The sequence below is a fragment of the Hemicordylus capensis genome, chromosome 4 (assembly GCF_027244095.1).
Source record: "Hemicordylus capensis ecotype Gifberg chromosome 4, rHemCap1.1.pri, whole genome shotgun sequence".
In the NCBI taxonomy this organism is placed as follows: Eukaryota; Metazoa; Chordata; class Lepidosauria; order Squamata; family Cordylidae; genus Hemicordylus; species Hemicordylus capensis.
Genome location: NC_069660.1, coordinates 64,645,808 through 64,659,789, shown reverse-complemented (window position 1 = coordinate 64,659,789; position 13,982 = coordinate 64,645,808). Strand labels below are relative to the sequence as shown.

At 44.7% G+C, this 13,982-nt stretch overlaps 1 protein-coding gene and 1 long non-coding RNA gene across 3 annotated transcripts in view; one reads left to right on the top strand and one right to left on the bottom strand.

Annotated features, from left to right (window-relative positions):
- Positions 1-1,079: 1,079 nt before the first annotated feature.
- LOC128322004 (uncharacterized) lies at positions 1,080-9,993 on the bottom strand. The gene is made up of 3 exons (XR_008305466.1): positions 9,812-9,993; positions 3,961-4,097; positions 1,080-2,860 (listed from the first exon to the last, which is right to left on the bottom strand). It is a non-coding gene; the product is annotated as an uncharacterized LOC128322004 (long non-coding RNA).
- LOC128322002 (complement receptor type 2-like) overlaps positions 8,255-13,982 on the top strand; it is a 42,733-nt gene continuing 37,005 nt past the window's right edge. For both annotated transcript variants that reach the window (XM_053242669.1, XM_053242668.1), the window contains exons 1-2: positions 8,255-10,070; positions 12,709-12,824. In XM_053242669.1, the coding sequence (XP_053098644.1) occupies positions 12,752-12,824 (73 nt within the window). In that variant the 5' untranslated portion in view covers positions 8,255-10,070; positions 12,709-12,751. The remainder of the gene's footprint in view (positions 10,071-12,708; positions 12,825-13,982) is intronic.

Below are 13,982 nucleotides of genomic sequence, written 5' to 3'. Positions count from 1 at the left end.
TCCTGCTGGCGCTATATTGGGCAGCAGCGATATAGGAAGATGCTGAAAAGGCATCTCATACTGTGTGTGAGGAGGCAATGGTAACTCCTCCTGTATTCCACCAAAAGAAAACCACAGGGTTCCGGGCTCCAGGAGTCAAAATCGACTTGACGGCACACTTTACCTTTAATGCTAGGAAAGGAAGGGTGGAGTTTGTACACAAGGAGGGAGTGGGAAAACACAAACCTGCAGCCTGCCTCACACTTCTAAGATATGGCTAATAGGTTTACACTGAACCCAGTACAAATGTAACATCATCGATGTTTTTTCTCTGCCTGCAATTTGAAATCTGCCATGATTACCTATGTATGGTCTGTAGTTGCTGCTGGTGCAGCAACACGTTTATTTTTACCGTTTTTTAAAAACAATCATTCTGTATTGAAAGTAGAACAGGAGAGGACAGTATAGCACAAAGATAACTGTTCTGCTGCCAACTCTGCAGCTAGTAGTCACATGCAAAATCAGTATGATGCGCTAACTGTGTATGTACATACAAGATTCTCCTAAATAGCTGCTTATTTTTTGCCAGAGAGTGGAGTTAGTACTTCAGTCTATACATCTGTTCCATCATCATTAGATCTCCACCTGTTTTTCTGTGGTGTTCTTTGCTAAACATTGTATACTATATGCCCTATGATATCGTAAAATTATTACGAGGACTGAGCCTGTTTGTAGAACAAATAGGATACTGAAAGAAACAAATCAGCCTTCAGCTAACTTTATGACAGCGTTGCTCTCTGCATGGATGCACAATGTAATAGAAATAAACATTTGTGGGCATGCAGCTGCACAGCAACTTCTCATCAGTCATGTCTCACCCTACCCCACCCCTTAGTTGCCTTTTTTCTAAACTTAAAGCCCAAAATATTGTTGCTTTTTGAAGTAAGGAAAATGTTTCATTTCTCCTCTGCTCTGACTGTTTTGGTTACCCTCTTCTCTACTTTTTCCAGCTCTACAGTATCCCTTTTGAGATGCATCAACCAGAACTCTACACAGTATTCTAAATATGACTACACCATAGATTTTTATAAGGTTATAATAGCAATTTTATTTTTCATTGTTTTTCCTAATCATTCCTACAATGCAGTTTGTCTTTTCGCAGCTGCTGCACACTGAGTCAACATGTTCAGTGAACGATCCACCACAACCCCAGCATCTCTCTTTTGTTTAGATCTCAACAGCTCAGATCCCATCATTGTACATGTGAAGCTGGGAATTTCCCCCGCCCCCCGGGCAATCACTTCACACTTATTTATATTGAACCATCTTTGCCACTTGATTGCCCATCCACTATTCAGAGAGATCCTTTTGGATTGCTTTGTGATCCATTTTAGTTTACACCATCCTGAATAATTCAGTATCGTCTGTAAATGGGGTTACCATGCTGCTTACTCCTAACTGCAGATCATTTTATGAACAAGTTGAAAAGCACCAGTCCCAATACAGATACTTGCAGGACCCCACTTCTTTCTTTCCTCATTGTGCATATTGTCCATTTATTCCTGCTCTGTTTCCTGTTCTTTAATATGTTGCCAGTTCATAAAAGAACCTGCCCTGTTATCCCATGACTACTAAGTTTATTCAAGAGGTTGTGGTGCGGGCAGAGTTAAATTCGATTAGAGGAGGACACACTTTTAAAAGCTTTTGTTTCTGAAATAATGAAAAGCAGCAAAGATAACTTTTTCCTGACAATAAGGACTAGCTTTTATTTGTAATTGCAAACTGTCATATTACTTTCACTGCTGGAAAATGATTATATATTGGTCATATGCACAGTTGTTTAAGTTTAATTTGTAGATTAATAATTATATGATGTTTGTAATGAAGTTGAAAGGCCTGCTGGAAAATATCTAGGAATTAGATTTTTTTTTTAAAGAAAAGTGTGATAAAGCCCTCAATTTCACATCTTTATTGATGACATCTTCAGTTTGCGCAAATGTATGCTTTAACTTGAGATAATGTTGCCCACATGTATAATAATGCCAGTATCTTTATGGACCCCTAGTCAGTCATAGCTTTTTTGTAGTTAGCCAGAGGCCACCACAGTATCAAAATTATAGTAACCCTATACACTAGTCAACCACCAATAATAATAAAATAGCTCCTGTCCACATCTTAGCCCTTAAGCACGACCACCAGCAACACCACAGTTAACAAGATTTTTGATGTAAGAAGCCTGTAGGTTTTCTTCAGCCAGAGCAAATAAGTGATCATATAGGTAATGGTTGGCTGTCATCTAACAGGCCCGTATATCCTTAAGGACTTGTCCAGACATCTCAGGGGAAAAGCAACAAATTTCCTCCTTGGATTGGCATAGAGAGGACAAACCAATAAATAATTTGCAAACCTTCCACTCAGTTGCAGGCATAAATACATTTCCATTCTGCCTGAAGGATACCTGTTCATGATAGGCAGTTGGTACCACCTGAAGGCCCTGCATATTGGGGTGGGTTAGGGTTTGGAAATAAGATGCCATTGAATGAGTCTTCTTAATTTTAGAATGGCAGACTGAGAAATACAAGTTGTTAGTTACTGCTATGTCTTCACCAGCATCTTAATTGAAAACCCAGTTCCTCTCAGCATCACAGTGGTCAATAGACACACATTCTTCCATAGATAAATCATATATCTGGATCATGATCTGTTGCACTCATAAGGAATGGATTCTGTGCCTGTGCAGGGATCTTCCAGGTAGATTAACTAGCTCCTCATGACATCCACTCTGCGTCCTCTGGGCTTCTGTTGAAGTTGGAGTGTCATTTTTCTAGTTTCTGTTTGACCTCCAAAGTGTCAACACCTCATTGCTGACTCCTCTGTTCATCTAGATTCAAGAGAGAGAAAAGAAACTCATATTTCCCCTGCTTAGTCCCCTGCTAACTTGGCAAAGAGACACCTTTTAACGTGGTGATTCTCTTTATTTAGCAGAGAGAGAGAGCAACTGGCCCTATCCACCCCCAGCACAGTACCTCCAGTGACTATTGCTGGTGTTTCTTATGTTTCTTTTTAGATTGTGAGCCCTTTAGGGACAGGGATCCATCTTATTTGTTTATTTCTCTGTGTAAACCGCCCTGAGCCATTTTTGGAAGGGCGGTATAGAAATTGAATGAATGAATGAATGAATATTTATCCATATTGAACTTGGACTGTTTTTCAACAATTCTAATGTTTAATGGACTGGCTACATGGATCAGGATTGTATGTTTCTTGGGGCTGTAGCCTCAGGGTGCCTTTAACAGTGATGGAAGAAAACATTCAAGCATTGTGTTAACTGTCGGGCTAAGTTACTGTCAATAGACTACCATGATACATGCCTCCTGTGCTTAGGAGGCACAGGCTCCTGTGCATCACAATCCGACAGCATGCAAAATATGCTGTTCTTTCTCCAAACAAACTTTGAAGAATTGGGCATTGTGTCTGCATGCGGACGAGGCGCTTCATCCACCGACTCTGTGGCCAAATTACCCCTCGACACCAGGGAGCGGATCAATGCTGGGCTCGGCATTGAACATGCAAGGGTTTGCTGATATGCAGTCTGAAACCACTGCAAAAAGCACAGAGCCAGTATTCAAGAGACTGAAAGAGATCCCTATAGCAACTCATTGACATAAAGACAAAAAAAGAAACACTCCTTGGATGAGGAGAAGGATTCTCTGCCATGAAAGAAGCATCAGAGCAAGTTGAAACTGAATGACAGCACGCCTTCTCCAACTACGCTACAGAGCTATAGCCTGCCTTCAGTGTCAGCAGCTGCTCCAGCAACATCGAGAGGACATCCTTCGACATTGGAAATTCTGCTGCCAGCATCAACCATGAACTTGCCTATGGTGTCAATGGAGCAGGGCACCCTTTTCACAGACTCAGTGTTGACATCGACTGTGCCTTCGGTACCAGCTACAATGCCAGCAGGTTTACCATGCTCACCATTTGCCACAGTGCAACCCGGAGAGTACTTCAACTGTCTCCAGCACAAACACCGGTGCAATCCCCTTCAACACCAACACAACAGCATTACGTAGGGAGAGGAGACTTCATTGACTTCAGTTTGGATGATGCCGCACCTTTGGATCCAAATACAGCAAATACTTTACTGGCTATGCTGGATTCAACAAACAGTACCCCTTGGGGATAGACTTTTCAAGGCTTTCTGAGCAGTGGCCTTGATATCAAACCAGAGGAGGTACCAGTGTCAATACTGAAGACACCATCAGTGTTGCCACAGCATATTGCTACATCGGGGACTACAATGCCTGTGCAGCTGATATTTCCTTTACATGTTCCAGACCCTGTGGTACCAAGGTTGTTTACATGTACATCAGGGCCAGCTGCAATGACAACATTGCCATCTATGACTTGGAAGTTGTCTGTACAGTATGTGAGCTCTCAGGGACTCTGGCAACAGGGAGTGCCTAGCCACCAGGGTCACAGGGAAATTACACACTTTTGTGATTTTTTCCATACTCCTACTGCTGCATTGCCAGATAACTATGCTGAATATCAGCTGTGGGAGGCTCAACAGGCTTTGCAGCACCCTTTGTGGGTTGTCCCAGAAAAGCAGATACCGCAACTTACTACTACAGTACTGCTACTACTGTGTTGATGGTCTGCCAGACACAAACTGTTATGCCTGATCACCCAAAACAACCTGTGCAGCTTCCTATGCAGAAGATGAAAGAAGACAGTGCCCGCGGAGGCACCGCCTCCGGCTGGAGATTATACTGGTGATAGGTATTCTACAGAGTCCACTGACACGGATTCTGATGGGGCAAGCCATCCTACAGATCCATCCCCACATATGCTGCCAAAGACATCTACTTCCCTGTTGGAAGAATTAAAGGCCTACCATGCCTTAATAAGAGAGATAACAGAGGCTTTGGGAATGGTCATGAAGCTGCCAGAGACAGATCTAAAATATCCTGTTTATAATATGATGGCAGTGGCTAAGACCTTGCATCCAGTCACCCTACCTATTCTGCTGGTGATCACTAAGGTGGCTCAGACAGCTTGGGACGTGCTACGGACCTCAATACCAACATCCAAGTATTTGGAGGAATTATATAGGATACAAGAGGAAGAAAATGCATACTTTGTCATCCTGTCCCGAATTTGATGGTGATTGACTGTGCTTCTTCATCGAAGGCTGGATGCCTTCTGATAAAGAAGGGAGGAAGCTGGATGTTTTGGAGGGAAAGAGTTATATGACTTCAAGTTTGGCTGTCCGAATTGCCAATTATGTGGCCTGCATGGCTTGATATAATCATTTTCTGTAGGACACTTTACTGTAGAATTCTACTTTGCAAGCTCCAGAGGAGTTTCAAGATTGATTTGCAGAAATTTATGAGAAAACTGCTGTCACTAGGCAACAGCTTAGTGCATTCAAGCACCTAGCAGAAACAGAGTTGTGAGCCATGGTGACTATACACTGCCACGCGTGGCTGAGGACCTACAACAGGACATGTGTGGACATGTAGAGAACCTGATGGTTAATTGGAAAGGCTTCTTCAGTGAGAGCACGGATTCCACAATAGAATTGTTAAAGAAGTCAAAGTTCACTGCCAAAACATTTATGTTCACTGCCACATCAACTACAGCGACATCTTCCCACTACCACCCTTGTGGTCGCCAGTGACCTGTATACAGACAGCAGGATAGACGGGATTTCCGGCATTGGTACCGACTATACAAAAAATAATAATAAATTTCAACAAAGGCCAAAAGGTGTGTCCACACCTCTTATGTGTATAGCTAGAGGGTACACTCCATGGCAGATGCACCATTCCCAAATCTGTATACTCAAGGCGCAGAGTTTTCTCTGTGGGGGGAACGGCACTCCAGAATGCATGGAGTTTAATTAAAGCCACAATTCTAGAAGCCCAGTTAGAATGTATACTCAAAAAGAATGGTACCACTAAGTCCAGGAGGATGCCAGCATGGCTAACAGGGAAAGTCAAGGAAGCCATAAAGGAGAAGACTTCCTTCTGAAATGGGAAGGCCTGCCCAAATGAAGAGAACAGAAAGGAACACAAACTCTGGCAAAATAAATGCAAGGTTATCACCTTGAGAGGCGAAAAGAGAATAAGAGAGGCGAAAAGAGAGTTCGAGGAACATTTAGCTAAAAGCATCAAGGGAGTTTGAGGAACATTTAGCTAAAAGCATCAAACAAAAACTTCTTTAAATACATCAGAACTAGGAAACCTGCCAGGGAGGCGGCTGGACTGTTAGAAAATGAGGGAGTGAAAGGGATTATTAAGGAGGATGTAGAGGTTGCAGAGAAGCTAAATGAGTTCTTTGCATCTGTCTTCATGGCAGAGGATACTGAGCATATACCTGTTCCTGAACCAGGCTTTTAGGGGATGGAGGCTAAAGAACTGAGTCAGAAGTGACAAGAAATTATCTAAACTGGAAAAATGAAAAACTAGCAAATTGTCAGGGCCAGATGGCATCCATCCAAGAGTCCCTAAAGAACTCAAATGTGAAATTGCTAATTTCCTTGCTAAAATATATAACTTATCCGTGCAACCAGGCTCTGTACCGGAGAACTGGAAAGTAGCAAATGTAACACCAATTTTCAAAAAGGGATCCGGGGCAATCTGGGAAATTAACAGACTGGTTAGCTTAACATCCATTCCAGGCAAATTGATGGAAAGCATTCTTAAGGATAAAATTGTAAAGCACATAGAAGAAAAGGCCCTGCTGGGAGAGAACCAGTATGGCTTCTGCAAAGGTAAATCTTGCCTCATGAACCTTTTAGAGTTCTTTGAGAGTGTCAACAAGCGTGTGGATCAAGGTGATCCAGTTGACATAATATACAGTGGTCCCTCGACTTCTCGACATCCAAAGTTTTCGACTTACGAACGACAAAAATGACCGGAAGTCGTTGCCGGTTTAGATGCGGCTTCCTCGACTTACGAATTTTTAGATGCGGTTTCCTCGACTTACGAATGTTTCCAGACCTCCGTGGGTGCGCTTTTCGACTTACGAAAATTTCGACCTACGAACGTGCGTTCGGAACGGATTAACTTCGTAAGTCGAGGGACCACTGTACTTGGACTTGCAAAATGCTTTCGACAAAGTTCTTCATCAAAAACTCTTTTAAAAATTCAGATGTCATGGGATAAGGGGACAAGTAATTGTGTGTTTTGCTAACTGGTTGAAGGACAGGAAACAGAGGGTAGGTATAAATGGAGAGTTCTCACAATGGAGGGAAGTAAGAAGTCGGGTCCCCCAAGGATCTGTACTGGGACCGGTGCTCTTTAACTTGTTGATAAATGCTCTGGAAGTTGAGGTAAGAAGCAAGGTGGTCAAATCTGCAGATGACACCAAACTATTTAGGGCAGTGAAATCCAAAACTGATTGTGAAGAGCTCCAAAAGGATCTTTCCAAACTGGCGGAGTGGGCAACAAAATGGCAAATGTGGTTCAGTGTTGGCAAGTGTAAAGTGATGCACATTGGGATAAAAAACCCCAACTTCAAGTATACGCTGATGGGATCTGAGTGACTAACCAGGAGAGGATTCTTCTTCGTGGTGGACAGCTCATTGAAAGCATTGACTCAATGTGCAACAGCTGTGAAAAAGGTCAATTCCATGCTAAGGATCATTAGAAAGGGGATTGAAAATAAAACTGCTAATCTTGTCCTTATATAAAACTATGGTGCGGCCACACCTGGAGTACTGCGTACAATTCTGGTCACCACATCTACAGAAGGACATTGTAGAACTGGAAAAGGTACAGAAGAGGGCCAAGATGACCAGGGGCCTAGAGCACCTTTCTTATGAAGCAGGGCTACACCTGGGGCTATTTGGTTTAGAAAAAAGATGACTGCAGGGAGACAAGATAGAGATCTATAAAATCATGCATGGTGTGGAGAAAGTGAATAGAAATTTTCCTCCCTCTCACATCACTAGAACCAGGGGTCATCCCGTGAAATTGATTGCCTGGAAATTTTGGACCAACAAAGGGAAGTACTTTTTCACACAACACACAATCAACTTGTGGAATTATCTGCCACAAGATGTGGTGACAGCCAACAACCTGGATGGCTTTAAGAGGGGTTTGGATCACTTCATGGAGGAGAGGTCTACCAATGGCTGTTAGTTTGAGGGCTATAGGCCACCTCCAGCCTAAGCGGCAAGATGCCTCTGAATAGCAGTTTCAGGGGAGAACAGCAGGAGAGAGGGCATGCCCTCAACTCCTGCCTGTAGGCTTCCAGTGGTATCTGGTGGGTCACTGTGTGAAATAGGATGCTGGACTAGAAGGGCCGTGGGCCTGATCCAGCAGGACTGTTCTTATGTTCTTACTTGTCCAAGCCCATGATCAAGCTGTGCTTTTATTCTTTAATTATAACTAGCAGCCAACTAGCTCTCACATATTTTCAGTGGCTTCTGTCTGTTGGCATGGCTTTGTAGATATCTGATCTTCTCTATTTTCTGCAAGCCAAGCATCTCACTTGCTCAGGGAATAAATTAAATCCCATGCTTAGAATCTACAACACAAAACAAATGCTTGTACTTACAGAACAGACAGTCTATGATAGCTTGCAAGAAACAATGTTCACAGATAACAGCGTACTTTCTCCTATGAGCTAGGAGCACTCCTGGCATCCCACCTACAATGGGCAGGCTGGCTCTAAACTCTGCTGGGGTCTTCTTCTCTCAGCCCTCAGTTGCTTGTCCTTCCTAATTGCTCTAACACCCCAGCAGCTGGGCCAATTTGCCCCTACTGGCTGTGTTAGCGACAGCTGACTGGGCTGTTTCAACCCTTTGGCCCTTAAAAGAAGAAATGCTGCGCTGGAGTTGCAGCCTTTGTGCAGATTGCCGGTAGGCAGCTACCAAAGGGGGCCACCCTTTGGTGGTGGTGGCGGCGGAGGCCTTCAGGAGTAGGTTTGAGTGGTGGGGCCAACTCATTGCTTTGGACTCCTAGAAGGGAGCCTCCTGCTAAGTACACTGTTGCTTCCCTGCAGGGGTACGTAGCAAGGTTGGAATGGGCCCAGAGACGAGATTTTAAAATGCCCCCCCCACTCAAAGTCCAGGGCCTCCGCACACCCCAGGCCCCCAAGGATTTAAGTCTGATATTCCAAAATAAGTATGCTGCCTGGAAATACATTGCACTGAATACACACACGCACACGTCACAATATATAGTGATATACATTGAGTACTATACATTTGTTTTACTTTTAATGCCTAGAACACACTAGAAAGATGAATTATTAAAATGGGCCCCTCGCTGCAGATTAGCAAAGGAGACTTTCAGCCATGCAGGGTGAGCCTATGTTTGTTTTCTCAGAATTCTGAACAAATTCAGTCAAGTTCGATTCCAGGAGTCTTTTCACACGAGGCTTTTAAAGCCCTTTAACACACATCTCCTCTGGAATATAGGTGCTGCATTCACATGTTGGCCAGATGTTGGCAGTTCACACACAAGAAAAATAAAATAAAATAAAAGCACAAGACATGCTTCACAGTTCTCACTCAGACCTTCTGGGTTGCAAAACAACTTGAACATAAGTGCATTTATAAATGAATGAATGAATGATTAAAATAAATATAATACTGTTTCTTCCAGAAGTTTTTGTAATTTTCTGCCATGAAACAAGCCACTTATAGGACTTTTTAGATAGTTTTTTTTAAGCTAGCAAATTTTCCAAGCTGTTTAAAAATAAATATTCAGAGACTTCTCAGTCCCTCCCCCCATATCAAAGCCCTATGGCAAGCAGATGCCTATATATGGGGGGGGGCGGGAAAGGTAACCACAAAAAGGAGTTCACACTCTACCTGGCAAATGCTGGGTTCGGCAGGGCAGCAGGGGGTCTTCTGCTGCAGAGAGCAGTGGTGGCCACTCTGGCTGCCTCCTCCTTCCTGGCTGGCTTGGGCCCTACTGGAGTTCAGGCTTCACAGAGGCCTACACGAGGCCTCTGTGGAAGACCCGCCCACCCGCCGATCAGCTGAGAGGCGGGAGAAAAGGAGCTCTTTGCAGCTTGCCTGCTGCCTGGATTGCCGGCCAGGAGAACAAGCTGGAGAGACAGCGAACAGGGCAAGTGGCTGAGGGGCTATGGGGCTGGGCAGGGGGCAATGGGGAGTCACGTGAGGTGCCTCTGGGGGGCCCCTCCAGGCAGTGGGGCCCCCAGACAACTGTCTCCCCTTGCCTGATCGTTGTTACGCGCCTGCTTCCCTGTACTTAGTTGAGCCTAGTACACATGTGTGTCTTGAGTTATGCAGAGATGGGTGGGTAGGGGTCATCTCTCGGGAAGCCATTACAGAGGTGGTGGGGAATTGATGAAGATCTGGTGCTGGTAGGTCAGCAGGCCATTATTGGGCAAAGGAAGTCAAAAACTTAATTGCTGTTTTGCCTTCCAGCAGGCCTACCACCTCTTTGACTTTGGAGAGCAGTGGCTAAAACCCACAGAACTTCACATTATTCTATAATGCCAGGTCAGTCCAAAATAAGTCTGAGATCATCCATGACTTGATCATGGATGAAGGAGCCAACCTGGTGTCCATAATGGAGACTTGGTTGGGAGAGGCTATGGCCCAGTTTGGTCCCAGTTTCTCCCAGTGGGTTACTCTGTGGTGGAGCAGGTGAGAGGATGTGGGCGTGTGGGAGTGGAGTGGTTGTGGTCTATAAGAGCACCATTTCCCTTATCCAGATCCCTATCAGGGAATTGGCTTTTATTGAATATGTGTACCTAAGTCTAAGGACCAAAGATAGACTGGGACTTCTGTTGGTGTACTGATCATTCTGCTGCCCAACAGAGTCTCTGAGCTGACGGACCCGGTTGCAGAGTTGGCATTGGAGTGGCCCAGGTTGCTGGTGGTGGGGGACTTCCATGTCCATTTTGGGACTGGGTTGTCAGGAGTGATTCAGGAATTCATAGCAGCCATGACTATGGGACTATCCCAAATGGTAACTGGACTGACACATGATGCTGCTCACATGCTTGATTTGGTCTTTTGCTCTGATCAGGGTGGTGTTCCATGGGTGGGGATTCCTGTCATTACCCACTGTCATGGATGGGTCATCATCTGGTTAAGGTAGAACTTGCAGCCACATTTCCTCCTCTGCAGGAGTGAGGGATCCATTAGGTTGGCCTGCCCAAGAAGGTTATTGGATCCAATAGGATTCCAAGAAGCTTTGGAAGGGTTTAGGGTTGGCTCTGCTAGTGATTCTGTCGATGCTCTAATACAAATATGGAATAATGAACTCACTCCTTGGATTGGATACAATCACTCCTGAGCATAGTAGCCAGCGTGGTGTAGCTGTTAGAGTGCTAGGACTAGGACTAGGGAGACCTGAGTTCAGATTCCCCATTCAGCCATGATACTTGCTGGGTGATTCTGGGCAAGCAGCTGCATGGTGCCAGAAGGGCTTGCCACCCTTTATACTGCTGAAGAGTGCACTGGGTATTGCCCACACCTGTGGCAGCATGCTGTTTTGCAGATAGCAAGCATCCGCCTGACGCCTAGCTCATGGGAGCCATGCCAGTTTGCTGTGCTGTGTTAAAAGTGAAACCTTTCGTTTTCAAAGATCTCTGTGTTACTTTCCAGTTGAAATGCACAGTTTCCCCACTCACACCTGGCCAGTGGCAGGGAGAGGTGCGAAGAACTTCTGGGTGGGGGACAGAGAAAAAGAGACATTGGGCATACCATTGAGGGTTTCAGAAAGGCTTATGGGGCTGGGTGCTGCTGGGAATGCATATACATGATCCTCCTGTAGCGAAAAGGTGAGGGCAGTGGATGTAGGGGTGTTGCTTGATGGGGAGGAAAGGCACATGGAGTCCCCCTAACATGCATGGCATAGGGGCAATTAGCACTTTGGGGGTGGTGTGTGCTGCTGAGATCACTATAAGGGCCCTCCCTGGGAGTGACAGGGAGTATTGAGGGAAGGGACATGTTGCTTGGTTGGTGGGTGTGTGACTGTGAACGGCACCAGTTTACCCCTTTCCGAACATCCATGGAGGGGTGGGAGGGAAGCGGCACCAATTTTGGTAACCAAACCTGGGGGGTGCTCTCATGCCATGCCATGCCATGCCCTCCAGTGGAGCTTTAAAAGCAGCAGTGCTCCCACTCCTAACCAGAAACCCACCCACCCCCAATGTGGATGTGTCTCCCTCCATTGCCAAGTATTAGCCCTCCAAGTCACATATCTGCTGCAAGTTTATTGAGACAACATAGCTGGGAATGTGGAGTGGAAAGGGGTTAAGCTGTCAACGGCATGAGGAGGCCGGGCAGCAAAGCCAGAACTAGCTGAGCGTGGAGAACACACACGCACGGAGATCATGGCTGACGCGATGACGCTTTGCCCGCATTCTGGCCATTTAGTTTGCCGGAATATGCCTCAGAGCCAGAGCAGCTGGGAGGGGCTTCCCAATCCTGCAAATGGAGTTTGGATGGCTGCGGTTTGGTGAATGTCTGCAGCGCGAATTGGAGTTAAGAATTGGAACCTCAGCCACCTTTAACTGCCACAGTTAGTCATTAACTGTGGTTAGCGGTTACAGTCTGAATGTGGCCATAGTTCATCGACTAAGCCCTGCCCAAAGGTCACATGATATTTAACCACCAAGACTAAGATGCTAAGAAGCATTTTAAGTTCCTTTCAATTCCTTTGGGGTTTTTCTCAAAAAGCCCTTAATTTACATGCTTCTTCCTCTTCTGCATTTGTATATCTCTGCCAGGTTCTGCAGTCCTGTGTTAATTGCTGCAACCAGAACATGAGCTATGACTCCTGCCTGCACACTTAGCCTGCTATGGGGCTCAGCTGCAGTCCTAGCTGTTGCTTTGGGGGACCAAGGTGAGACAGTGGAATTCTCGATATGCTTTCTGTTGCAGCTTCTTCCCTCCTTCTGCTTCCTCCTCTCCTGTTCCCCAACCCCACTATTTTTAAAATTAATTTTTTATTTTTTGTTATCTTTTCCCCTCCTCTCCATGCCCAGATTGGCAATACATTCTGCTCCAGTTCTGGTGGTGTTGTATACTGCAGATTAACTCTCCAGGGACAAAAGTACTTGGGGAGAGAAGCTGTACAAAAAACAGCAGCAGGCAAATGGGAGGGTTCTATTCTCACTAATGTCATCCTTTAAAAAAATAAATAAATGATACTTTACCCCCTGCCTTGTTATTGGCATCGTCTTATTTAAACAAATGATTTTTCTGCTATGTCTACTTTCTCTTTCTGTACTCACTCAAGCGAGAATGTACTTAAGTTTTACATAATGATTCTAACAGCGATTTTTCTAGTTACACCTGGTACTAAAACAAAGCTTGAAAATCTCACTTCTTCCTCCAAAGGATCCGGAAAGCAGCTCAATAGTCAAATTTTTGCCTTACAAAAATGTATTCATAGCCCTCATAAAGAAAAGCAAATTAACTTGTTCTGATTTCCACTACATCAGAAAAACGATTTAAATTTAAACATTAATTGTATCAGCCTGTATGAGCCACCCCACCTATGAAGATCTTCTATGGAGGCCTTTCACCGTGTCCCACCAACATCTGAGCCGCATTTGGGTGGGATGTGGGAAAGGGTCTTCTCTGCGATTGCATCTCAACCATAGAGCTCCCTACCAAGGGAGGACTCCCTTCTCTGTTGGCCTTCCACTATCAGGTGAAGTGAACCCTTTCCTTTTAAACAGGCTTTTGTCCTACAGGGTTCTTGGTCTTTCTTTGTAGCTGGCTGTTTAATACTGGAATTTTCTGTTATTCTTTACCTGCTACTTCTGCCTCTAGCTTTGTTTATATTGTATTATTGCTGTTGTATTGTTTTAACTGATGGTTTTGTCTTTAAGCGGCCATGAACATTTTTTAATAGGAAGATGGATTGTCAAATTTTAAACTAAAAAAAATGGCCTGGTAAATAATGTTTCAACAAATAAATTGTTCCAGTTCCTCATTGGTAGGAAGAGGCCTCCCCTCATCTTCATTGCCACCTTCTTCCCTGCCCTATCACCAC